The 27967-nt window shown below is 41.3% G+C and overlaps 2 protein-coding genes across 12 annotated transcripts; one reads left to right on the top strand and one right to left on the bottom strand.

The window, feature by feature from the left end:
* On the bottom strand, positions 1–12917 carry si:dkeyp-97a10.3. Of its 2 annotated transcripts, none has more exons than XM_040030413.1 (9): positions 12804–12917; positions 12459–12516; positions 7714–8061; positions 6264–6530; positions 4819–5106; positions 4355–4468; positions 4106–4179; positions 2150–4033; positions 1–1750 (listed from the first exon to the last, which is right to left on the bottom strand). In XM_040030413.1, exons 2-9 carry the CDS (start codon positions 12496–12498, stop codon positions 1721–1723), a joined length of 3045 nt encoding a protein of 1014 aa, XP_039886347.1. In that variant the 5' UTR covers positions 12499–12516; positions 12804–12917; the 3' UTR covers positions 1–1720. The 2 variants fall into 2 exon arrangements, with proteins under 2 accessions (XP_039886347.1, XP_039886348.1); XM_040030414.1 differs by having other exon boundaries at positions 2150–4024; positions 4121–4179.
* Positions 12130–27033, top strand: si:dkeyp-97a10.2. Of its 10 annotated transcripts, none has more exons than XM_040030426.1 (6): positions 12130–12432; positions 15238–15294; positions 15954–16319; positions 20104–20343; positions 22067–22163; positions 22488–27033. In XM_040030426.1, the coding sequence occupies exons 1-6, from the start codon at positions 12423–12425 to the stop codon at positions 22546–22548; spliced, it is 831 nt and encodes a 276-aa protein (XP_039886360.1). In that variant the 5' UTR covers positions 12130–12422; the 3' UTR covers positions 22549–27033. The 10 variants fall into 10 exon arrangements, with proteins under 10 accessions (XP_039886360.1, XP_039886359.1, XP_039886363.1 ...); XM_040030425.1 differs by having other exon boundaries at positions 15235–15294; XM_040030429.1 differs by lacking the exon at positions 12130–12432 and adding an exon at positions 12983–13058 and having other exon boundaries at positions 15235–15294.
* Positions 27034–27967: the final 934 nt, after the last annotated feature.

The following is a 27967-nucleotide window of genomic DNA, read 5'->3' as shown; positions in this document are numbered from 1 at the left end:
CAGTAGCAAAATATCTTTATTTTTATTGATAAAATAAAAATGCAAATCTGTTCATTAGTCCCAAATATATACACATTCTTCTCATGATAAATACTGTACTTTTATCATCTCACTTGGAACATCTGTATGAACTGTTTACAAGCATTCATTTTCCAAAACAAGAACCAAAGGAATTATGGTGCTCCAGATGTCTGGTTGGAGCTTCCATATGCGCTCAGTAGTTTTTCATGTTGGTTTCAAACGCTGAGCTTATTCATTTCAATATTAAAGAACAGAGTTGGGGATATTCTGTGATTTGTATTCTTAATGCCAAATAAGTTCCAGGGGAAGAAAAGAGACTTTTCAATTTCTTAACCTGAGGCTTTGATTGACATATCCACTTTTTGTCTGCTAATAATAATAAAAAGGTCACAAATACATGCCCTGTTTTTAAAAAAAAAATCTCGCAACAGATGCATACTAGCGGTAAATGGTTTTGCTGGAGGCTCGGGATGTGACATTTTAAACCCTTTGAACTTTTAGCCAGCACAAAATTTATGTGACACAATTCATTTCCAACTTTTTGTTACACATTTGGTGCAACACAGTGCCCGAGCTGTTGGTTCTGTTAGGAGAAACAGAACTATATCAGTATTAAATAAAACATACAAAACAACACCACCGATATCAATTAGTGCAACTTATCATCAATATAAAATTATACCCTGAGTTTAAAAAAGGAAAAAAAAAAAAAAGCATAAATACCTAATAAAGCTAATAACGACAATCTTTCATTTTTAATGAGCCGTCTATGAACCCGTAAATTGTTACACTGCTTTTTCAGCAGAAAGTGCGGCAGCTCAGGTTTTTTTTTTTTTGTGCTGACCTCATTCGTGCACGGTTATGATTATTTTCCAAGTCATTTAAGTCGCATAAAAGCATTTAATTAATAGGCGCCCATCCATTTGGGGGGGATCCCCCTCATAGTAAGCAGAGCATTATTTCCCAGCACCACTGGAGCGAATCCCTTTAATTGAGAAGTGTCATAAGAGGCATCTGTAAACAGAAGGCACGAAATAAATAGCTCCAAGTAAATCAAGACCACCCCTGCTGCTAATTTCATCATTCATGACTGCTCCCAGGGGCCGAGTCCATCTTGTGCAGGGTCCTTTCTCATTTATTGTTTGTCATTATTGGCTCAGGTAGTCACGGATATTCACGCAGCTACCTCGTGTGCATTTTATTTGGGCAGTTTAGTTGTTTAGTGCTGCTGATAAATAGATGAGAGGACATGAACTTCTTCAGGTCCTATGGATCACTGCACTTTAAAAAAAAAACAAAAAAACAGGCCCTTGGCAAATTGTGATACATGACCTGTGCTTCAGAAGTACAAAGCAGTCCAATAACTGGGTCTGGGACACAGTTATTGTATTTCCAAAGGTTTGTTGATTATGGAGCTTTGTAGCAAGTGTAATTTTTTTTACCCTTAAAAAGGGTAGCTCGAACCTCCTTTAAGATAATTTCTAATATCTTTTCAGAAAACATTTCTCACCCCAGTCTTCTTTTTTTTTTTTCCCATAAAAAAAATAACTGATTTCAGGAGTCAGTTATGACAGCGTTTGACAGCTTTTTAAAGTGCTAAACCCCGTGCAGTCAGTCTTGCTTGGTGGTATATTGGATCTCGTCTGTCGGCTGTTTGTTCACAGGACAGTTGCAGAGTGTAGTTTGCTGACATCTGTCATCATCTTGGTCTCCCTCTGTGAGCCTGTTGCTGGAGACACACAACAAGCCCTTCATTGCCGATGTGACACACACATACACCAAAAAAAAAAAAAAGCAGGACACCTGACACACAATGCTACTTTAAAAACTGCCACAATGTCACAAACACTCGAGACTAAATACAATTTTACGGCACTGACAAACACTGTCAACCCAAAAATTGCAACACTTTTTAAGACTGACTGTCAAGCATCTTTCAAAAAAGACTGAGGCAGCAACTGTTGAGCAGACAGTGAAAGAAGGAGCAGGCCTCGTATAAATGCAAGTACACAGGAAGCAGGACAACACAGGCACAAAAATGCACGTCAGAGACAGCCGCATTCTGGAAATCTGCAATATCAAACATATGGCAGCTGTTGGCTGCTATCGTGCTGTGTCTCACACTCACCTGCCTTTGGTGAGCTAAGTGGGCAGGCTGCCCATGGCCATGATCATGAGCGTGGCCGTGCCTGTGTGCGGTGACATGCATGTGGCCATTCCGAGGTTGGTGATGATGGTTGGTAGGCATCACGGTGTGATGGCGATGCGCATCAGGTCGCTGAGCCACTGGCATATTAACTGGAGGTCTTGGGGGCTCCGGGGCTCTACCAGGGGATTTATGGTGTTTGCGCTCTTTAGGGAGCGTTTGAAACTCTCTGAGGGGGATAACAGGAGGAGGAGTCGGTGGGTGCTGATCCCCAGCAGCTGGAGCTTGAGTCTGTGGTCCGGGGTGAAGCAGGGCAGCCTGGGTCTGCTGTCTCCGATTTTGAAATGTCTGAGCCCTTGCAGTGTGGGCTTTGAGTGCAGCCTGGGTTAGATTACTGGGTTTTTGCTGGGTGGAGGGATATGGGGCTGGAGCAGTGCCCCTTTGGGGAGCTTGACCAGCACCATGTGTGACAGGCTGTGTCTGTGTACCCACGCCTTGTGGTGCTGTTTGAACTGGTGCTGTTTTGTTTTGCTGAGCCATGTGTGCCTGTTGAAGATGATTAGGATCAGCCAAAGCTCTTGTGTCCGCTCCCTGCGGTGCAGTCAGTCCCTGTTGTATGGTGGGTCCTTGTGAGACAGCAGAGTGGCCTACAGAGGCAGTGGGAGGCAGTGCCTGGGGGTTATTGCTGTGAGTGGCTTCCTGCCTGGGGGCAGACTGGCTACGAGGCGAACCTCTGATGTCTCGCTGAGCACTTTCCCTTTGTGTGTGGGGGCTTCTCTGTGTGCGTTGTGAGGACTCGTGCTGGGTTAAAATGCCAGAGAGTACCTGCTGAAAATCAGCCGAGTGGTGCCGCGAGCGTCTGTCAGCTAATGATGCATCTTGTCTGGGTGGAGTCCTGCTACGGGAAGCAGTTTGTCTCTGAGTTCGAGGCTGAGATCTGTTTGTTGTTCTTCCTTCGCGTATGGGAGCATGGCTGGTATAGTCTGTAGTATCACTGGTGTACTCAGATGATGTCTGTCCTCTGTCTTGCGTGCCGTTGGGATACGCTGGTGTCCCTCTGAGGAAATCCCAAGACATCTGTCGACGGGAGGAACTAGGAGTGGCCTCTTGTCTTCCAGAGTTCCTGTCAGACCTCCTGTGAGACTCTGGTTCCTGGTATGTTTGTGTGTTGGCATTCCTCTGTGAAGCGTTATTACTGTTATAATGTGTGTATCCAGTCGGAATAAGTCCTGGTTGATCTTGCTGATATGCGTTTACTTGAGCATCCTGGGGGTCACTAGGATAGGGTCTGCCACTTTGCATTCTGGGATTAGACTGCCCTGCAGGCATCAGGCTGTGTTGGATTTGTGAAGCGTTATTATTGGCTGCATTGGTAAAGGGAAAAGAAATGTCTTGCTGTGTCTGTTGGCCACCAGTTGGATACGAGTTAAGATTGACATGAATGGCGGGCAACTGTGCATTGTTGTTCGGCTGGGTAGTTTGCGGCAGCGCGTTAAGGCTGACATGAACCGCCTGCGGCTGGCCGCCGCCCTGGGCAGGGCCAGTCTGTATGAGAATGTTAGGATTTTGCTGCAGTGTGTTTGGGAGTGTGTTTGTATTCTGAGCATCGGTCTGCACGAAAGCCGGGTTGTCAATGCCATTATGTGGATATGAATTGGTGTTCTGAATAGCATTGTGTAGGAGTCCATTTGTGTGCGTATGGCCATTGTGTTGGCGTGTGTCAGAGTTACGCAGCCCATTTGGCGGCAGTGTCTGCAGGTTGTCAAGGCTTTGGCGTGCAGCTCTGTATAAGCGGTCAGAGTTGTGTTGATAGAGGGGAGGGTTGGGACCTTGATCCAAATCCCTTCTACCATTAGGCTTAATGGAAAGACACAGAAAAAGGAAAAATGGAATGAGAACAAAAAAGAATTATTAATAAATCAGATCTGTAGTTAAAATTTTACAGGGGCTTACCCCAGGCCTTTGATTTGGGTTGGTCTTTGGAACCAGCGCAGTTTCCCTTTGTCTTAATGCTTTAATAAAACAAATAACATTGCAACATTGCAAGGAAAAATTAATGGACTACTTTTAAAGTAAAGATGCTAATAAAGACTGTGATGAAAAGTGTTTTGCTTCACAAAATATACAATAAATTTTTTAAGAGTGGACAAACACAAGGTTTGTGGTCATACACACACACGAACTCACCCTTCCTTCTTCGCACAAGAAAGAAAATGAGCACGATGAGGAGCACGATGATTAAGATGCCCAGGAAAGAGCCAATCACAATCCCCGCCACTTCCCCTCCGCTGAAGCATACGTCTGAAATAGAAGGAATGGTGTCACAGGGGGGAGAATTAATAAAGATAATGAGTCTGGAGGCTCAGACAAACAAGAGGAGGCAAAGAAAAAAAATGAGACAAGAGGAGGTGAAGATTCTAAAAAAGGAATGATAAAGTAATTGCAAAGAAAGAGGGGGGTGAGGAAACGAGTGAAAATAAAGGGATGAGTCGGGCTGGTTCACTGAATGACTTTGACCGCATTCTCAGCAGATCAATCTCCCAGGATACTTTCTGTCCCTCTCCTGTCGTGAAGACAGATATGAGGACGGAGTCCAAAACCAACTGTCATCATAATCAGTCAGAGAGAGGTCAGCGTTCACCATAACTCACCCACGACGGCAAAGACTGTGCTCTGGGTTGACGTGTTTCCAGTGATGGCGTTTCTGGCCGTGCAGGCGTATCGGCCGCTCTGATTTTTCGAATAAGTCTGAATGGTGAGCGCCCCGCTGTCCGGCGGGCTATTTGTGATAGGCTGCCCGTCGAGTTGCCAAGAGAAGAGCGCAGGAGGCAGCGAGTTAGACGTACAGGTGAGACGAGCCGTCTGTCCCACCACCACGTCCCCTCCCCCGACACACTGCTTCGGGGTGTCCTTGGTCAGCACAGGGGTGTCAGGGCCATCTGGTTTGTTGATTATTAGAGGACAAAGTTATCAGCACCAGAAAGATTTACTTCACAAGTACAATGAGGACAATTTTATATCTCAAAAAGCAAAGGCACGGATTATATGTTCAGCTAAAGGAGTTCTCATTTTGTCAATTTTATTTTAAAGTCATCGAGATAAATCACTCTGGTGAACTGTCTTTAATCTTGACTGCAAGTTATTCAGCTAATGGAGTTTTGCCATACAGAAAAAATAAGAAAATGTTCTCTCTAAAGGTTATTTTTACATGTATTGCATGACTTGCATGCCTCACAGTATAATTCACTCACTGAAGTGGCAACTTTTGTATTTTTCTTCTTAAAACATGATTATAAGCTAGTACGAATCAAGTACGACTTAAATAAACACTGTGTATGTTGTTTATCGGAAAGATGGATGGAATTTCTCCCACATGATGCTTGAAAACCGCCGTGTATTCCCAAGGACACTTTGGCAGCTTCAGTGTCAAAAGGACTGAACCACCAAGAATGCAGTTAGTGGGCAAACATTAACTACTACCCTAAACTCAGCTGGTCTGATGTCAGCACAGCTTAACTGAAGAAATGCATTAATTAAAAAAAAGATGGAAACTATTGTAAATATTTGCTTGTTATAGTTTCCCACATGCAGGCTTTGCAGATTTATGGTTGATTTCTGTTTCTGATTACTGCCCAGTTCACCAAACTGGGAAATTGTGGTTGAAATTGAAAAACTGGCCTGAATAATTATTGGAGAAAAAAAATTAATCAAGAGATAAGGTGACATTGAAAGTAATCATTAGCTGCACTTTCAGTTTTACCAGCTGTTATCAGTCTACAGTACAGCAGCCCCTGTGGATGAATACGTCTGTGGCTACAGAGGATGGGATTTATTTCAGACACACACAAAATACACGTTAGATCTTTGAGGACACCGATCAGAAGCATAGCAGTTGTAACATGAGAATTACTGAATTACTGTTGTGATCGAGACAAAGCCAGAAGCACAACAATAAGCTTTTGGACAATGTTCTGTGCACTCTGAGTGCACTTCAGCATACTGTATGCAGTGCAATGGGGGTAAGCAGATAAGCTACTGCTATTTGCAGTGGCTACAGCAGATTAGCTTCCTCTTGTCTTAATCACTACAAACTCACAGTAGATAGTGAGGCTCTTTGTGGCAGTTTGGGCACTGACAGGGTTGCTGGCTGTACATGTGTACTCCCCCGCATCACTCCGTCTGGCTGGGTTAATGATGAGAGAGCCACCGGAGATGGTGATCCTGGAGTCAGCAGTGACTGTTGAGCCTCCTTTGCCCCACTGGACTGTAATCTCCGTCCCAGCAGTCCATGTACAACTCAGAGACACATTTCCCCCCTCCAATGGTACTAAAGGCACAGACAAACTCACTCCGGCTACGGCATCTATGGGAAGAAAAATAAACTTTACCAAAGAGCCGCAAAAGCAGAAATGTTGAGAAAAGATTTTAAAATTAACGACTACTATAGGTATGAGCCTGAGTGTTTGAGAGAGAAAGAGAACGAGAGGGAGCTCACTTCAAAAGTTGGAGTGACAGAACAATAGAGGGCAGCTTTATGTATCTGTTGAGGATAATTTGTTGTAATCAAAGCAAGTGAGAGCTGAGAAGGGACACCGTTCAGATAGAGGCACAGATGGCGAATAAGGGGGCAGACGGTGTGAGTGGTACCCGAAATGCCTCTTGGCGAGCAGCCTAAGTTAAATAATTGGAAAAGGAGAAGAGGGGGCATACGGATGGAGGAGGAGGAAGCGGTGACTAAGAGAGAACCTCAGCAGCTACAGCAAACAAACAAAAACATTCGAGCAACTACTAAATAACTCTAATCACTCCTGTTTTTGCAGATCACCTGTGAATCAGCAGCAGGATTTATATTTTAGCATTTTGGCTGCCTTTCATTTCAAGAGGAAGCTATGAACGAGTAAGTAGGAGGCTGAGAGTCGTGCAGAAGGACTCAGCTGTTCCATGACATGAACTTGCTGTGGTGAGTTTGGAGAATGTGACCTTTCAGCAATAATAGACTAGTGCCTCTAACAATTCGGTCTCTCTGGCACCCTATTAGCACTGGTGGTAAGAAGGTTGAGAAAATCTCTACATCATCCCTGCAGCGTGGGCAGCTGACTGAAAATAAAGAGAGACCCTCAGCTGTTCGGGCTCCATTACAGTACTGAATATAAATGAATGCAAATACAGTATGTACTGTATGCAAATGCAACACTACATTTCGACCGCTATAATATCAAACATCTAAGAGCATGAATGCTGCATATTGGATGAGTTTTAATTAGCATAAAGCCCTGAGCCACTGGCTTCATCCCCTCCTCTTTTTTCATTAATTTTACCTCGCCTACTATGGGTCACTAATTTCATTATACCTCCCAGACTAATTCTCTTACTTCCCGAATCCTCCCTCTTCTCTTTTTACTCCCTGGTATTCCTCCCTAACATTATCGCTTCCCTCAAAACCTCTCTCCTCCCCACACACTCTACAAGCCCTCCACTTTCCCTTCCCACCCCACTTCCCAACCCTCTCTTAAATCAACTCACAGGGGCACTTCTTTATCTCTTACCAAACACTCTCAGCTGTACTGATCCGGTGTTCACAGACAGGTTTGTGTTAGAAGTGGGAAGCACCGTTGCCTGGTAGCTCCCCGCATCCCGGAGCTGGGCACTTCCAATTCTGAGCGTGTTGGCAGTGATGGAGACCCTGCCCTGGAACTGCGGTGGTGGTTCAACCGTTGAGGTCCCTCCAGCCCACACGCCCAAAGGCCTGTTCTCATACAACCATGTGATGGTCAGGACACTTGGTAGGTTCAGCAATGTGAACACTACATCAGTACCAGTTTGAGACAACACTGGGTTTGTCTGGAAATTGATCACCACCGGTTTCTGACCCAGTACACCGACGGGGAGGAGAACTAAACAAACAAACAAAAAAAAGAGAGATATTAAAGATGCAGTGCTTACTATGTTTATCATTTCAATTTAGGGTGGAGGAAATGTTTTATATTTCAAACAACGTGCAGCAGAACCTGATAAGAATGTAATCTTTTTTTACAACAATAAATATACTAGATAGTGAAATTAGCCATCATCATAATAGCACCTGAGGACACATGACTGTTTACATCAAATTTCAGGGTAATCCAGGCAAAGATAAGCATAAACACGGTGTATTTTTTAAAATTAAATCAGTGCATCTCAGCGTTTTTGTTTTGTGACCTTCTGCAGAAATTAGAAGAGTCTAGACAAAAGAGTCTTCCTCAATAACGAGTCATCAGTTCATTCAACAAACAAGTAATTTAAAACCAACATAAACAGCAAAACGGTTCTCATACTTTGATGGTGACGCATTATAGTGTCATTTGAGAAGCTGTGGCTTCGACCAAAACCAGAGACAGATGGAAAAAGTTCAAACAACCGCCTAGCTGAAAATGGAGAGCCAGTTTAACTATTGGGAAGAAAAGTCACCCTCCAAAAAGCCAGGCGAAAGCAAGGCCATCCACTGCAACAGCCCACATTACTTAGATACTCCCACAAGGGAACGGGTCATGTTCAGGTCATTTTTCACTATGAAAAATTGGTCAAACTTATGTCTGAGCTGGATTTGGTTTCTGTTCTGTTTACAGCAACAACAAAAAAAGAAAGAAAAAAAAAGAGAAAAATAAGCATCTAGTGTTGGTTACAGTAGCGAGTACTGAAAAGAGGGGATTCTCTTGAAAGTTAAAAATGCTATTAACAGTCCATGGGCAAATACACTCCCACTTTAGTAGGTACAGCTGTTTAACTGCTCATTAATACAAATGTCTAATCAGCCAATCACATGGAAGCAACACAATGCATTTGGGCAAGTAAGCACTGTCAAGACGACCTACTGAAGCTCAAACTGAACGTCACAGGAGAAAATGTGATTTAAGTGACTTTTAACATGGCATGGTTGTCGATGCTTGACTCGCTGGTCTGAATATTTCAGAAACTGTTGATCTGCTGGGATTTTCCCCACACAACCATCTCTAAACTTTACAGAAAATTATCCAAAAGAAGAGAATATCTGGTCAGCAGCAGTTTTCTGGGCAAAAATATCTTGTTAATGTCAAGAGGTCAGAGGAAAATGGTCAGGCTGCTTCGAGCTGACAGGAAGGCAACAGTGACTCAAATAAGGACTCATTATAACCAAGGTATGCAGAAGAGCATCTCTGAATGCGTCAAACCTTGAGGCAGAAGACCACAGAGGATGCAACTCCTGTCAGCTGAGAACAGGAAAATGAGGCTGTAATTCACACAGGCTCATCAAACTTGACAACAGAAGATTAGAAACACTGACTGATGTAACGAGCTACAGTTTCTGAAGCAACAGAAAAGCATGGATCCGTTCTTCTTTGTAATAGGGTGGTGATGTTTGTGTAGTAATGCGGGGACTCCTTAGCACCAACTGAGTCAAAGCCGACCTGAGCATTGCTGCTAGTGTACCCATTTTCTGATGAGGTTAACATGTCGAAAAGCTCAAATCATCTCAAATCATCTCCAAGAATAGATGATTGGCAGCCGGACTGACCCCCGGCTGCCAAGACTGGCAATAGTTTGTTCCCTGTATTAAAATAACCAGATCTCAATTTAACAGAGCACCTCTGCAGCAGATCAGGAAATTTGCATCACGGATGTGCAACCAACAAATCTGCTGCAACTTTGTGATCATATCAATATGGACCAAAATCTTTGAGGAATGTTTCCAGCAGCTTGCTGAATCTGAAGAATTAAGGCAAGTACTAGCATAGTGTCTGCTGTGTGTCTGCATGTTTGTGTTACCGCAATATAATAATGCAGATTGGTGAATAAGAAGGGGAAAGGTGTGGGACACATCTCTGAGCATTTTTGTTTTGGGAACAGAATGGAATAAAACGGTAACATTTCTAAATTAAAATAATAATAATGAAAACTGAAAAAAAAAAAAAAGGTATTTACTTTTGTAAATACCTTTTTTGTTTAGGTTACAGAGATGCACCTACATGTTTTTGAGAATGAAAAGAAAGCATCTGCATTTTCACTTATATGGGGTTTTGGAATACTTCTAATAGCATAGTATTCTTAAATTTGTAGTTTTACTCCAAGGATCTGAGTACATCTTTCACCACTGCAGAGGAGAAAATCTATAGATACACACAGTGGGCTCAGGGGGTAAAAACCCATTAGTAAGGTACACACTCTTTCCTTCCTCATCGATTTCACACCATGATTTTTGGATTGTAAGTGATCCCAAACTAAACATCTATTTTGTGTTTTTGTTAGCCTGACTTATTGTAAGCCATGTCATAATCATATTTGCTGTCTCTCTTCACAAAATCAGTGGTGCATAAGCGATTTTTTAAGCAACTACGTTCCAAAGAAAAACTGAATTTAAGTTCTTCTGCTGTTTGCATGTTTGTCAATTTGAAATCTGCATGGGAATAAAGAAGGAAATATGTGCTTTTGTCTTTAGCTACCATTCCTCTCTGTATGTGTTTTGTGTTAGTATTGCAGATTGAAGCTGGAAAAGCCCTGCTGAATTTTCAATGCCTTTTTTTACTGGCATATAAAGCTTCTATGCCACAACACACCAGCCAGTGATTTATAGTGAATAAATCAATATGGTCCTGATCAGTCTCGCTGGACTGCCTTTATACGATTTTCACAGGAGAGCAGAGAATAAAATGACACCAGTGAAATGGCCTGTATTCAGGTTTCCCCACTGATTTGTTAAAGACAACAAAAGTGTTTTAGGCTTTTAGGTTTGTTGTCTTCTTAAAAAAAAAAAAAAAAAAGTCAGAAGGCTAATGAGTCAGAAGTGAGAAATGATAACGAGTGAAGCAGCCCAGAGCTGATGCTTTCATGTGCGGTTGGAATGATTTTACGAGGCCGTTTTTACAAGGGCACCTAAAATAAGATGCATTTATGACATCATTAAGAGTTAGACTTTAATAAGTAAAGCCTGTCAAATAAATCACTATTAAAGTGATTTAGTTGGATACATGGATCTGAAATGAACTGCAGCAAAGAGTCCAGAGGCCATGCCAATTGCAGCAAAAGCGGAGTGATGATGAAACTTTCACCTGCAAACTTGTACCCAAAGAGGCTGGACTTTAAATCTGTGGGTTGCTCCAGTGGGTGTGGCGGTTTCTTTTGACAGTCCTTCTCGTTAAGTCACTTTCAGCTGAACAACATTTCTGGAGATGTAAACTAAACAGCTTCTTGTTTACGAAAGAATTTATCAGAAACGCATCCACCAAACCGCAGGCACAAGAACTGGAGAAGTGCTTTCATGAGCAGTGTAGGTTGAATGAGAACTGTGTAGAAGCAGCTGCCGATAGCAGCAAAATGAATATTTAATCATATGAAAATGTTGATGATTATTACTTTAATAATTATCTCTCATGCATGAAGAACAGCCCTTAGTTAATGAACAAATTAAAATATAATTTACATTCCTGGCGCTAATTCGCTTTCAGAAGCTTGTTGCCTGATCTTTTTTGTTTTTGAGCAAAAGGTTTTCACAAACAGGAAACACAAGGCGTTAAGTGCGGCTGGCATTATTTTATATTTTTTTGCTACTATCAACAAACCCCGTGAAGAAAAATCGCGTTATTCTGCCTCTGAACCTTTTCTGGGCTCACTGTTCCTGCTGAACTCATAAATCTTTAAAAACATTTCACAAATACATAGAATCACTCCCTCTCTCTCTCTTTTTCTTAAAATACAGTAGTTCTAAAACAAACAAAACAACAAGAAAAACAGAAAAAAGGAAATGTAGTTTTTTGTTTTGTTTTGTTTTTTAAATAAAAATAACTGAAACAAGAGCAAACTTCGCCTTTCTTGGGACTTATGCAGGCGTTTGCTTTTTTACGTCATGTTTTCAAAACAATAGCCAGGTATCGATGCTACTAGTAGTCCTATTGTTCATATTATTGTTTTCAAAACCTGTAGACTCGCCCTTCCCATTAAAAGAGAAAAAAAGACACTCTTCGTTCTGAATCACGAGATGAAAGCTCAGATGTTTGAGCCTGTAAGCAGGCCCTGAAGGCATCACGTCATTCAGTCGGAGCACCGACGGGAATGCAGCCGCGCAGGTTTAAGAGCGGTTAAAGGCGAGCTTTCTGCTTGAAATGCAGTTGTTTTTAAAACGTGCCTGGAATACCACGGCGTCTTTTCCCCAGCCTTGTTTTCCCTCCACTCTCAGCACAGACTCAGTCGAAACTCTTTGGACTTTACAGACTTTTGTGAGCTGTTTGAACCTTGCACGCGGGACATGAGGAGAGGTGACTGTCAGTGCAAATTGTTTTACCTGCCAGCGACAAGCTGATAAGGAGCAAAGGTTGTCTCATGTCGTCAGTCAGGCCAGTCTGTTGGGAGATTAAAGCATTAAAACCTTCACTATACAAGATATATATATGCACACAATAAATGTATGCATGTGTGGATATTTTTAAAAATCCCTAAAGATATTCTCTCCGGTAGCTGGGATAGGTGTGGATATTTTTTTCCAATAAATGCTGTGTGGACATTTTATCATATTGTTACTGTGCTGGCTGGCTATACATCTAGTTCGGTTTACATCTGATTAATAAACAAACAAACATAAACATCTTAAATATAGCATGTAGTATAGGTTATATTATAATAGGCTTACCTCTGTATAGCCCCTTTGTCCACATATTAGTTTTGTGCTGTAAGGACGAAAACACTTGTCGGCTACTTCCTACATTTCTGTTCATACCTGTGACGGACACGCCTGTTTTCTTAAAGAGGACGCAGTCATTTGTTTGCGGTAGAACGGTCAGTGGGTGGGAAATAACTTTGAAGTAACAGCTGTTGCATTGCAGCGACAGCATTTGGAGAAAGTCGATTCTTTTCACATTCATCATTCATCGGCATTTTCCTTCCGGTAGGTGATCTCAGGTCAGCACAATGGTTAAGATGCAAGACTGAGATGCTTTAGACATGTGCAGAGGAGGGCTACGGGCTACCAGGGAAAGGATATTGAATATGGAGCTGCCAGGCAATTGAAAAAAAATTAAACCACAGGGGAGATTTGTGGATGTAGTGCAACGGGTTGACAGAGGAGAATGTAAGGGAGAGAGGGTGAGATAGGAGATGATCCACTGTGGCGACCCCTATAGGGAGCAGTCGAAAGAAGAAGACATGATCCCCTAGAGCACCAGATAAAATCATATAATTGCACCATCTTTACACATTTGAGTCTTTGATTCAGTTGCTCGCTTGTGCAGTAACACATTAGCAAACTGAAACAACCCCAGCAAGTAATTCATTTGCATATGGAGCCAGAAGCTTATAGATGATGTCTGCTGAGGAAGAAGAAGGAAAAAAAGAAAAGAAAAAAAAAAGCTGATATGAGGGCTAACAGTGTTGATATTTTTCAGCTGTTGTATTAGTGCCACCCACTGGTTAATTCCAACTAACAGCACTTTTCTGTAGACTCAGTGGGGGCCACAGCTGTGATTCCCATGATTATTCGTAAATCCTTTGCAAATACAAATGGTTTTATAATCATTTTTAAATCGCTCATTATATCCATGCCCCAGGATGTGCTCCCCAAAGTGAGAAACTGTGGAGCTAACCTCTGAATAAGTGATGTCATTATGCTTCAGTGCTCTAGTGGTGTAAGAGACACGTGTGGCAAAACAATCTCGTGTCAGAGCTGGTTCGGAGGCTGTTGTGGAGCTTTCGATCATATCAAATCGTCTTGTTTGATGGATTCATTTGTATCCGCTCGCAGTTTTTTTAAAACAGCTGGCGATCAGATTTTAACACAAAGCTAAACTTTCCCAGGGAATGAAATCGCTGGCATTCCCCTTAACGTGCTTGAAGAGGTTTCTCAGTTGCAAGCAAGGGACAATTATTGGAAGAAATAAAAATAGAGTAAATCGTGTATTAGTTCCTCTTTACAATTCAACACCAAAACAATGCATTGTGTCTGCAGGGCAACTAGTGTTCGTGCCAGATAAGAAGCCCGCAGTACAAAACCTATTTTGTAAGAATGCGTTTCAACATTGTCAGTGATTTCCTTCCAAAGAAAGCCATTTCTTTTTATCACTATTAACAAACAGCTCAGAAGCAGCTGTGTGAAAATCTAGAATCAAATATGCTGTATTGTCCAGGGAGCGTATGCTAGAACACAGGCCCAGGAAAGGAGCAGGGTGGTGCTTATAATAAAAAGGGGGTGGTTTTACAATAGACAGTTCAACTTATTTAAAGCACAAAGCAGAAAAGAGCATTGACTGTACAGGAAGTGGTGGTGGGGTGGGAGGTAGACTGTTGGAAAAGAAAATGACGCCTACGTGACACAGAAGGGTTGGACATGACGAGAAGGGGGAAAAGGCCAGAGAGAAGAGAAGAAGCTCCAGAAGACATCTGGCTTTACTGCCGTTTCAAACTGGAATATTTCTTACAATGGCAAGCCCTTTAAAGGTATTGCGGTGTTTTGGGCCATAATTCTTCTCACTGAGGTGAACTGCGCTGCACTTTAACCTCTGAGAAAGTCAATACAGAGCAGAAGACCTCTGACTCAACTGTGCTGTCTGTCTCGGGTTTAGAAAGGTAGGTGAGTCCCGCTGCAGAGGGTTTTGATGTGGATAACTTCAAGGTAAACAAAAAGGGGAATTCTAGGTTATATTTAATGCATGCAGGTTGTGTTCTTGCACCGTTATCTCTGTTCTCTCTCTCTCTCTCTGTTTTGCTGTAGCAGCTGTGCTTGAGGGGCTTCATTTTAGTTTTGGCAGCAGACGTGTCCCGGTTTTGTTCCAACTTCTGATTTTACTGCAGTCTGCAATGCCAATACTGTTGTTCTTTGGATACTTCACAAATAAATTAGGAGGGGAGAAAAAAAAAGAATACCCTAAACATTTGGCTTACATTTTTTTAATAGAAGGACATGCTGGCTGTAATTGTTTTTGCTCTCATTTTAATTTCACATTTTCTCTGGAGGTGGTGTTATTATTCTTGCTGCAGTGGCACCCCTGCTGCCTGAGTACAGAGGAAATTGTGTGCCGCTGCTGAGGTCATGGACAAATTCCTCTTTCTCTACTCTCCGTCTACATCAGCAGGTGTTATGGATCTACAGTATTTCCTGTGCTGGAGAGTTGCCCCACTGTTTCTCTTGAGTAAGCCTTTTTTGTTGTACCCGCCATATTAATGATTTTGTCATTAGGGCAAAAAAAAAAAAAGCAAAGAAGGGAAAAAGTATTGCTATGTTGCTTTGCCCTTTTTTCTTTGTTCAAGCTGAGACAGTGGCACAGTTTCTGTTCCTCAGCCACACAAAGAATGATCAAAACAACCCTAAGACGTTGCACTGTTACGCAAAAGTGCCTCTTGCGTTAATGACCGCACTTGCATTATTTACGTTTCCCCCATCCTTTGCCTTTCAAGTTAAGACACATGATTAATAGCTCTCATGGTAAATGCACACAGGCTTACCAGGCTTTGACACAGATTTTAGGATATTGATGTGGTTTGATGGATATCACATTAGGCATGGCTGTCATGCATTATAAATCATAACTTGACATTATTTGACAGCAACTAGCTATAGTATATTCATAAAGCGCATACAGAGAAGGATGGCGATGACATATTATGTTATTGTTTGTTTCATTAGCTTTCTATTTTGTTCGTACAATGCAAACACTCCAGAGGCAAAAGTCTGATTGAATACTGCAGGTCTTCATGGCCAGCGCAGTAGAAATATGCACTGTATGAATCACGTAAGTGAAAGAGGCACAGAAGACGATGTAATAAAGAACAGTGCGATCTTTGTTCTCAGTGCCATGTGGGCTCCATTGTATGTCAGTGCACATCCTCAATGAAGAGCCGGTGTATGTAATCCCCGGATCCAGCCTGGATCTGAAAGCCCAGATCAAGCGTGGACACCTGGAAGACATCTCCACAATAACCTGGGAACACGAGCCGGAAACGGGGTTTAATATTGAGAGAGTGACACTGGCCACGTGCTCTGGCAGGAGTCTCAAGTGTGCTGGTACGAGGCCAAATGTCCGTGTGAGCACCGAGCAGCAGGAGACGACACTCCAGATTAATGGATACACCACAGCGGACAGCGGCGTGTACACTCTGACTGTGACAGATCGCCAAGGAGCCAACACCTCCACACAATGCATCGTCAGGGAATACGGTACAGTATGACGACCGGCACGTGAGAGGATTTATTGTGACAGCCTTAGATAAATCCCCTTTTGTTAGTAAATTATGTGCACAGTCACTTTAGTATGCTGTCCATTTATCCAGGTCCCCACTCCACAAAGGCTTGTTGTAACAGACGTTATGGAGAAATTTAAAGACACTCCTGGTACAGTGCAGGGATACACAACTGCTCGAGTGTTAAGATGCTCTATATTTACTATAGTTGATCATTTATTTCAAATTATGAGCAGGTTGTAAAGGTTGTAGCGTAACCCCTCACTGACTCTGGTTCTGACGGAAGTTTCTTCCTGTTAGAAGGGAGTTTTTCCTTCCCACTGTCGCCAAGTGCTTGCTAAAAGGGGGGCGTTTAGTGTCTGATGTTGTCATTTGGAAGCTTATAAATAAAACTTCAGGTTCAAGTTGACTTCCTACCAATCTCGGTACCTCCAGGAGCAGCTGGTCAGCTGACCTAAGAGACTGACAGGGTGTGTGGAGATGAAAAAGCTCAGAGAGGCAAGGCGGGGCAAGACCTGTGAAGCATTTAAAAATAAACATAAGAATTTCAAAACTCTAAAAGACACAGGCAGCCAGTGCAGTGAGGCCAGGACAGGGGTTATATGCATTCTTTTACGAGTTCCTGTTAGGAGTCGTGCAGCAGCATTTTGAACCAGCTGCAGACGTGAGAGCAATGACTGACTGACCCCCACATAAAGTGCATTACAGTAGTCCAGGCGGGAAGAAATAAAAGCATGGATCACTATTTCAAGGTGCTGCCTCGAAAGAAAAGATTTTACTCTTGCCAGTCGCCTTAAATGATAAAAACTGGACTTCACCACTGCTCTGATTTGGTTGTCCAATTTAAAATCACTGTCCAACTTAAAACCAAGGTCAGTAACAACCGATTTAAAATAAACTTCCAGAGGTCCCAAATCTACAAAGGACGACTCAGAGGTACCACTGGGTCCAAACACCAACAACTCTGTTTTCTTTTCATTAAAATTTAAAAAGTTTAGAGCCAACCAAGCTCTAATGTCATCTAGACATGTCAAGAGAGGTTTTATGGAGATGCCACCCTTCTGCTTCAGTGGCAAATAAATTTGGTAGTCTTTGGCATAACAATGAAATGCGATCCCATGCCTTCTAAGGATAGAAGCCAGAGGCAATAAATACAGTAAAAACAGTAGTGGCCCTAAAATTGAGCCCTGTGGGACACCGCATGACAGAGGAGCAGAAGATGATTCGGAACCGAGAAGGCTGACAGAGGAAGTTCGATCTGACAAAGAAGACTTAAACCAATTGAGTGCAGTGCCACCAATACCTACTACATCACTTAATCGAGAAATTAGAATATTGTGGTCTACGGTGTCAAAAGCAGCAGTTAGGTCAAGCAAGACAAGGACAACATGGTTACCAGAATCACATGCCAGAAGGATGTCATTAAAAACCCTTAATAATGCAGATTCTGTGCTATGAAGTGTTTTGAAACCTGACTGAAAAACCTCAAAGATGCCATTATCATCTAGAAAATCTTTCAGTTGACTAAAAACGATTTTCTCTAAAACCTTGGAAAGTAAAGGCAGCTTGGAAATAGGCCTATAGTTCGCTAAAACTGTGTGATCAAGGCCAGGTTTCTTAAGCAGTAGCTGCACTACTGCATGTTTGAAATTTGCAGGAACCACACCAGAGGACACACTGCTGTCAGTAATGTCAAGGACACACTGCCCTATACCAGGAAAAATGTCTTTAAAAAATTGTGGAGGAAAAGGATCCCGAGGGGAACCTGTGGGCTTAATATGGCGAGCCACATCCTCTAAAGTGGAGAGCGTCACAAGTTCAAACTGAGTAAAAACAATTTTGAATAATAAAAGCTGAGGTATCCTGTTCAATTAGACCTAAAGCAAGTTAGAAAAAGTAGGTTTTTAACAGCATTTTAAAATGATTGAGAGGCTGGTAAGCTAAGTTGATCAAAAGATGAGGAGCCACCACTAAAAAGGCTCGATCACCTCTGCTATTAAGCTTGAATCGGAAACATCTTAAAGCAGTTGGTTCGTAGACGTCAGTGCTCTGGCAGGATTGTAGGGTTGCAAAAGTTCAGTTAAGCAAGGTGGTGCTAAATGACTGAGACTGAGAAACATGTAATAAAAATTTTAATTGGATCTCGAAGTCTGTGTAAGGAGCAAGTGTAACAAGAATATAGGTGATCACGTCATTTCTGTTCTGTCAAAAGGCAAACTTCTGCATTTTGCACATCCCAGAGGCGATGATGAAACGACTGGTCAAAGTCAACATATAAAGAATTGCAATAGTTTAAACAAGAGAGGTAATAAAAGTGTGAATTACTCTCTCAAAGTCATGCAGCGGGAGAGGCCTTCACCTTACTGAGATGCCTTAGTTTAACAACAGAGCTCACCTGTTTATCAAATTTTGAAGCACTGTCAAAGTGGTAAGAAGCTATAAGACCAATTAGCAGAGAGATACCCATCTAACATGTTGGGTTGCCCAAATAAAATATCTTGCTTTGGTTTTGTTCAGCTTGAGGACAACAATGGTGGGCACAATGAAACATTATAAATAACAGGCAATAGGTTAACTACAAAAAGAAGTGTATGGATTATCTCATAATAAATATTCATTAACAACAGTCCTAATTCTAGATGATACACAACAAAAGTTGTTGCACAGTAATGAATGCAGATAATTAAACACTGATGACTTTGAGGAAAGAATATTACCACCAAGCTACTGTACATTTTTTACTGTGTAATCCATTATTTTGCCTTTAACAAGAGACAAGAGACTCATGAGAGGGTATGAATTTTTAAGTATAAATCATTAAGTTAGAAGCGTTTTGATGGTTATATCCACTGATTGTAAAATTATGGTGTAATTACATCCATGCGTCATACCTCCACCTGGTACTCGTTTAAAGGTTCAATACGGCAGCAGTAAATGCTAAAGCAGCAGTAAATTAACATTAAGACGTCCCAGTGTAAAGACGTGGGAACAAAAGGTCCTACTACATAGTGGGGCTGCTGGAGAATATACCAACAGTTAGTCGAAATATGAATATAAATGTTGTTTGCTTTAAATTATTTGAATATGTTGCTGCGGCAGTTTATGTAAAACTCGGCCTCTTTACATGAATCTCTCTGAGTAATTATATGAAAGAAAGAATACATCAAATACTCTCCAGCTGACTCTGTTGTGGCCTTTCAAGTGTTAACTCCAATAATTACCAACAGTATAACGAATGCGCTTTAATTTCACAGTAGAAAGCATTGTTTTCTTCTGTTGGTAGATGTCTCATTTAATAATGTAACACTTGGAATTAAATTTGCCTACAGGCTCCACTTTCCCGGTCTTTCTTTTTGTGTTTGTCCCTCTAGACGAATCCAGTCTCACCGTAGCTTCTGTGCTTTTACTCTCATTTGTCTGCTCTAACAGTATCAATTCATCAGCTCCACTCTTCTCTACATCTGCTCTCTCGGCTTCCAGGGTTTTCCATCATCCCATTCTCCAACATTATGCCTCTCTCTCTGATCTCATTATTGTCTCTGAAACTGAGCCAGTTTCTCCTGACAGCATTAAATGTCTCTCATGATTCTTTGTCTGAGACCCTCTTGGACAGCCGTGTGCCATTATTCTTATTCTATAACAGATAGATGCCCACGGTTGAGCACTTCATATATCCTCTTGTTTCCATCCAGCGCTGCGTTCTTTACCTACATACTTGTCACATATTTCCATATTTCACCTCTGTTTGTCTGTCTTTCCAGAGGCAGTCCACCACGTCTCCGTCAGCATTAACGTGTCCCACTCCTTGCTTGTTTGTACCGAGGCCTGGGGGACTAATCCCAGATTCAGCTGGCGCCACGAGAGTGCCGACATCACCAAGGCGGTGGGCAAAGTCTCCAACAATGGAACAATATTAATTATTACCATGTCTCCCCTCTGTGGCCACTTCACCTGCATTGTTAGCAACAAGCTCGGCCATAGTTCCGCCACCTACACTGCAGGTACTGCTTTACCTTTTTTAATCAACACTTATGACATTAACAGTGGAAGTGTAAAGGGAAATATCCCCCCCGCAGGGATGAAGCCACTGATAATTATCACGTCTTGGGTCTGTGGGTTATTTTTTAGCTTGGCTTTTGTGGTTCACTGTCACTGTTCTTGACTTAATTTCCAGCTGTTGTTGTCATAAAAAACACTGAACTCTTCCTGTCTGACATCAAAAGACAGACACACAAAGTCAGAGTGAAGCTGAAAAAATGTGATCCAGCATTTAGCAGCTAAATGGATAAAGGAGACCATAAGAGGTCTAAAAAGGAGTGTGAACATTGGGTTTTTGAACTCTTAAAATATTCTAATTATAAACTTTTGTTTGGAGTTGGTTTTACAATTTTGAGATGGATCTATTTACTTGAACATTTCTCTTAAAAATCCTCTACATTAATTTGATCGCTGTCTTGTTATCTTGCAAATTGAGACATGCATAAATTTATCATAAAGCAATTGAAAATCATCTATGGCTAGTACCAAGCTGTGCATATGTGTGAATAAAACATTTTTTAAGATATTACAAATGCTGCATGATCTATAATACATCATGCAATAGACTCACGTTGCAGTAGACCACTTGATTTTTTTATGTGTCAACAAAATGCTTGTAATACTCAGATTTTATCAATAATTTTGATAAACTTTGCACAAAATTAAGGAGGTTTGTGTTTGGTTGATTTTTTTTTTTGTAACAGTGCTCCTTGGCAACAAATCTTTCCCTTAAATGGCATCACGTTTGTAAGGAAAATGCGTTTGTGGGTTGAGCAGCAGAGTTGAGCAGCAGAGTTGAGTATGTGGGTTGTGGCCATGAAAAACTTGTCAGAGCTGTTTGCGACTGGCAGAGAAAAATTGGAAAGTTTTTAATGGACACAGCCCACATACTCAACTCTGCTGCTCAACCCACAAATGCATTTTCCTTACAAACATGGCGTAATTTAAATAAGCAGGTTTTTCAAGGTGTACGATTTATTGGCAAGAAATAATCTACCAAATACAAATTTCTTTACTTTTTGTGTTTATATATAAAAATATACTCTCGTGGACTTAAGTCAGAGTTTTCTTTGACTTGTAATGCAGCACTTTTTTCATGGTCATACTGCATTTACTTGGGATCTAAATCCACATTTCTCCACATGAGATTAAAAAACTCAATGCTTGATCCCCATTTGGCTGGAGCAGGCGGTTCGATGTAAAGGTGGCTACGCCTGTTGACACTTTATTTAAAGCCCACCGTGCTGTGTCATGGATATTCAGGAATCGGACTCCTGTACATAATGCATTGTGTCTATTGAAGCTGTGTCCTGATTGCGCTTCTGTTCTGTTCTGTGTATTGTATCACCGGTGGTGTTTCAGTGATAAAGGATTTTCCAGAGTGCAATCAATAAATCACTACCAACACTACTGCCACTGCCGCTACCACTGCTGCTAAACAGGCAAGACAAATGCAATTCCTCGTATCTGCCAAGAGGCATGATGATCCAGCGACAGTCAGGGTATTTTAGGATGCCTCCTGTTATCCCTTGGTGTTCCAGTCAGTTTAGTGACTGTGTGGAGTTGTTGCAGGGGACCTCTTTGCCCTCTAAGAACAGCCATGCCAGATGACCTCTGTTTTTTTGTCTCTTTGGGTTTGTTTTTCTTTGTTCCTCCTCTCATCGGCTGTTTTTTCCTGGTTGACAGCACCTTGTGAGACCGAGAACAGAAGTGCGACGGCAGCTGTAGTCTGTCTCCTGCTCCTGCTGAGTTTAGGAGGAGTGCTCGCATTTCTGCTGTGGAGGTACGGTAAAGCACACAGTCACTGGCAGACACAAGCACAAATCTCATTTCAGGCTATGCTCAAGTTGATAAAGCCATATGCAGCGAGAAAATAAGACACTGGTAGTGGATGCTTTAGAAAACGACAAGGAAAAAAAAAAAAAAGGTGATGATACAGAATGAAACAGCAAAATGTGACACGGTGTCCTCCCACACAATACTGTGCAAACATGAGGCGTGACAGGCCAGCCTGCGTCTGCTGACAAAACAATTGTCATTTTTACTCGAGCCAGTGTACAGTTTGTCACTGTTGCTGCACTAAATTGAACACTTGGTTTCTTTTCAGGAGGTACAGGCACAATAACAGAGGAGAAAGGCTGCACGAGCATTTAGATGACACCATCTAAAAAAAAAAAGTGCCTGAGTCACATTATGCTGCTCAGGTGTCTCAGAGAGGAGAACAGGAAGAGCACTGGCCTATGGGGGAGGGCCTTCCTGTCCTGTGAGCACTATGACCTTTCACTGCACTGAAACAATGTGAAGAGCGAACCGCTTCTGGACAGATAAAAAAAAATATATAAAAACAGTGGATATGTGGATTGAAGGGCCAGCCTTATACTGCCTCCCGCTGGGCTTTACCTGAAACTGTTTAATAAGCATTCATTTTGTAGCCTTGTGTTAACTAAGCTGTATGCTTAAAATATGCTGTAAAATATTGCCTTTATGCTGAAATCCCTCTACGTAATGTGATGGAAATCAACAGATCACAAAGATTGTTTAAATTAACGGTGCTTTTTGTTATTTTATTTCCTTCAAGCATGTATTTTCACAGATATGCGACAAGCTTATCAGCCTTCCAATAAAGTTTGAAAGCAGGATTTGGCATCTTTATGAAAAAACAAACAACTCTGTGAATGAAAACTGTAATCACTGATGGTCATGTGATTATTAATTTGAGGAAAAATAGTATTTGGTTTGTTTGAAATACTTGGAGAAGCAAACATTTGATCCTCTTTGATACTTAGTAAAAACTCTACTTGAATAACACTGAGAGACAAAAATATCTTTTTCAATCCATGTGATGTTCTACTGTGGAATAAGAGAGTAAGCCCTTGGCACCAGAAGCTACTTTTACCTCCTTTAGCTAGAATACATTCTGGCAGGTTTCTTTGCATAATTATCCAGACTCTGACATCAGCTTACTGAAAATTTTACCCGCCTTCCATGCAAAATTCCTTTAGAGGCAAGATCTTTAAGAGTTTTCATGCAGTTTTCGTGGTTTTCAAATCCCTCCATTTCCTCGTTTTGAGTCATTCCCTGGTGGACTTGCTAGTCTGCTTTGGATCATTATCCTTCCAAAATATCTACTTGCTGCTTAATTTTTCAGGCAAATGGGCTAACATTTTATTCAAGTGCAATTTAATATGATGTAGAATTTAGAGCTGAATCAATGACCACGAGCTGCCCAGTCCCCGAGGCAGCAAAGCAACTCCGGACCATACTTCATAGATGCCTCGTGGTTCTTATCCTGAGAGGCTGTCTTTGGTCTGCACCAAACAACTCTTATCTTTGATTTGTCTGTCCAGAGCACATTATTCCAGAAGGCCTGGTCTTTGCTCACTGTCAAACTGCAGTTTATCTTTTGCTTGGCACACCTCCCATACAGGTCAGATTTGTACAATCATTTTTTGATTTTAAACACCTACAATGATGCCAGCAGTTTCAAGAGTTACCTGCAGATCCTGAGGTGAAAATCACGTTTCGTTTTTTTTTTGTTACAACTGAAATTGGGGGCTGAAATTGCTCAGGTAGCCGTGACTGGACAAACCAGCTGTGGTTTGAAATCTATGCCAGCTGTAGATGGTTTTCCTAAATTAATTTTTTCAAAAATCACTGCCAAGCTTATAGCCATCTACAATCTTTTTTAAGAGGCTAAGGGAAGAGCTTTCCATATCATGACATGATCACGCTCTACACATTTTAACAACAAAAAGAACACCATATCAGTGTGTGAGGTTTAAATTAAACAGGTCCCACCTGTCACTACTTAAGGATATTCTAATCAGCAGAACATAATCTGGGGCACTGATTATACCTTTATGTGTTTGAAGGTGTGATAAAGGTAGAGGTGTACTTCTTCCATGTGACTCATCCATTTTTTTCAGATACTGTCACTTTCCACCACAGTTCAAAGACATGTTTGGTTAACCAGTAACGTAGTCCCCCTGCAAGCCTACTGGTTAACAGGATAAGTGGTTAAGAGGATGGATGGATGGATGGCCTTTATTAAACCAAACACATATTTATGCACAAATTTATTATTAAAGTAACCAAGAAGCAAAATTCACTCAAATTCAGTTTTATTTATATAACACCACTCAAAACGCTTTATATTGCGAGGTGAAGAACCTGCAACATTAGAGGGAAAAACTCAACAATCAGACAGCCTGCTATAAGCTAGCACTTGGTGACAGCGGAAAGGAAAAACTCCACTTTAACAGATACGTCTAGCAGAACCAGCCTCAGGGAGGGGCAACCATCTGCCATGACTGATTGGGGGTGAGGGGAACAGAAAAGAAGTCACGAAGAAGACGTCATGTAAAGAAACGGATGATAAAAGTGTAAAATAGTAATAACATAAAAGCCTGATGAGTACATATGAGATTGTCTAACAAGAGACAACTTGAAACCTCTGGATTGTTTGTTTTAGGTAGTGAACACAGGTTGAATCAGTGCATTCAGTCCAGTGGAGGTCCCAGCCCACTATGAGTTCAACATGTGTGATTAGGAGAGTAAATTTATCCTCTGGGATTCCTGTTAGGTTCAGTTTTGTTTTTGTTTTTCTTCCTCTGGCTGAATGAAGTGTTCTTGGTGTTCATCCAGAAAGCTGATTGTGTGTGCAAAATAACACTGTGGACACATAATCACTTTCACGGTACACCCATCACACTAAAATCCTCTAACCTCCAGCAATGTTTTGTGCCGTGCAGTACAGTGAGTCACACTGAAGGAAAAGGAACCAGAGAGCCAGAGGTGAAGAGGAGGACAAGTTTTATCGGGTGTGGGAGGAAAAAAACGCAATAGAACATCAACATGAAAGTTTAGGTGTGCCTCTGGGACTGTTAGCCAAAGAGTTTCTGCTTTCTATGCCCTGAATATTTCAAAAATATCAAAGAAAAGTCATTCGATTTTCTACAAAAGTCCTCTGTATTGCTAAATCCTAAATTTAAACAGGGATATTAGCTATTAGAGCTTCCAGCTCCCTAAAGCCATATCCAGAGGTAGAAAAGATAATGATGACATATTATGAAAATGGAAAGAAAACCGGAGTTACGAGTGTAGAATACAAATCACACTGCTGAAGTCAGACAGTGTGCACCTGCTTTCTTAATATGCCATGCTGCATGAAACCGAAATGCAGGCTTCACAAGAGTCTGCGAAATGCAAATGTACCCAATGTATGAAGTCTACATAAATAGACTGGACTGGCCTGTGTGCAGAGAATGCATCTGAGGAGCACTGAGTGTATATAAGTGCACAAAACAGAGGAATAACATTTCTCAAATAGCTCTCTCACTCAGATTTGTGCTAAAATCCCGTCTGTCGCAAACCCATTAGCACTACTTCCATTGTACTGTTAGCCTACCCTGTGCTACCTTGCATTTGTGTCCCTCCCGCTAGACTACAGAGAAGATGGAGGTGCAGGAGAGGCACATTCATCATCAAGTAGAGAACCTGAATGTTACAAAGCTGAAGCTGGATGTACAAAAAGTGAATGTGTTACAAGACATCCTCAAGGTTGCATAGATCCAAAGGTAATGGAAAGGTTTAAAAAGGAAGGAAAAAGAAAAGTTACCCTGGGAGATAAATCTTTATGTATCATACAGTTTAATGTTGTCTAAAAAGTGAATCATAAATTTATCAATTTACTGCCTCTATAGCCATAATCCTCCAAACAACTGGACCCACTTACTTCAGTGATTAAATCTGCTCCTGTATTTGTCCATCACACAAGGTCATCTGATAAATGTGGCTGAAAATGGGTCAATGGGTGTTTCTTCTTTTGTTACTGAAGGTATAAATTAGTAATCCATTTTCAGATTTCCTCTTAGTGATGATGAAACTTTTCAGTAAGAGGGAAGAGACAAAAATAGGCACATCTAAAAGGACGCTACAGAAACAGACTCACAGCTTTGTGGAATTTGTTGAGGAAACAAAAAATATCACCAATGGAAAACTGTAAAATAACTATAATAAAATTGCTTCTGTTTTAACATTTTGGCTGCCGTCATGCTGGCTTTTGGTGGAGGAAGAATTGACAAAATTTTCAAGCTTCTTTATCGAGGCTGCGATACTGCATCAAACAGGCACACATATCTGCACATTAGTGATGAATAAAACACTAGAATTACACTCACCAAAACTTAAGTGCAATTTCTTCGATAGTCCGTTAATTTGTCACATAATCCCTCCAAACTGTACATATTATAGTGAGGGCATAGGAATGGAGGAGTTGAAAGAGGAGAAAAGGAAGGGACATATAAAAAGCAAAACCATCAAGCGTGTCCTTTCTTGTCCCGTTGAGCGTTGGGTGCTGTGCATCTGTGGTCCACCTGTCTGCACAGAGCATTCAAACCTCAGTCGCTGTGATGGTAATGACCCACAAACCCTGGGCTCATGTGACCCTTAATCGCTCACGTAATCACGTAATCAATAGTGGGTCAACGAGCCATTAGGCCACTTCCAAGGCTGGCACTCTCCAGTTTTAAAGCTGAAGAAGCCTCTTGGGTTAGAGATGAAACAATCCAGCTGCCTTCTTTTTAAGCCATAATGTGGATGACTGACAACCTATACAGACCAATGACACATTGCGAATAATTAAATTAGGGTTGGAAAGAAAGTTTTAAGTGGTCATTATTCACAGAATTGATTCAATCGAAACAACTAATCCTTGACGGCTGAGTGCACAGATCCATCATGACACATGCAAACACCAGTTTCCTCTGTTGATCCCAGTTAATAAACATCTGTAATTCCAGCCGAGTTACTCTTACTTTTACCCATAATTCTGCACATTCATGTTTATAGATGGGACCAGCCAGTGAAAGGCCAATGCCTAGATTTATAATCTAGGCATGCTATGAGCTTCTTAACCTTTTAAACATCAGTTTGACATTTTAGGGAAAGAGGCTTATTTGATGTCTTGCTGAGTATTAGATAAGAAGACTGATAGCACTGTGATATCTGCAAAGTAAATATGAATCCAGAGAACAAGGGAAGCTGCGCAGAACTCATTGAAAAGCTTGCACTTTTTAAATATTTTTATAAAGTGATTAAGAAAGATATGAGTTCTTTAGTCAGCTTAATAGGTCCTGGTAGGTGGGTCGGCAGACTTCATTAGGCTTTGCATGCGTCTTTCTGTCAATTTGCCCTTGAAAATGAAGTTAAATTCTACCATAACCTGATTACAGGACAGCGCATTAGATAAAAATGCATTTAAGGTTTTCAGCAGATTATTTTTCCACTGAAGAGAAAATGACATTGGGCCTTGACCGTCACTGCAAGTTAGTGTCAACCATTCTAATCAGGGAAGGTGAAAGGCAGATTCGCAGTGATAGCCTTACTTTTTGTAGGCAGAAATAATTAAAATTTACAAAAAGTAGCGGAAAAAATAACAACTCACACAGCTAAGTACAAAAATAAAAATTGCCTCATTTGAACTGAAAACCACCAGCTGCTGGTTGTAAACAAACAGAAGAGTGGTATAGATCTGTCTTCCAGCTCAGAGCGAATAAATGCATTTTCCCAATTATCATTTTGGCTCCA

Source organism: Simochromis diagramma, unplaced genomic scaffold (assembly GCF_900408965.1).
Source record: "Simochromis diagramma unplaced genomic scaffold, fSimDia1.1 OVJJ01000361.1, whole genome shotgun sequence".
NCBI classification, from domain to species: Eukaryota; Metazoa; Chordata; class Actinopteri; order Cichliformes; family Cichlidae; genus Simochromis; species Simochromis diagramma.
This window is presented reverse-complemented; position numbering and strand designations above follow the sequence as displayed.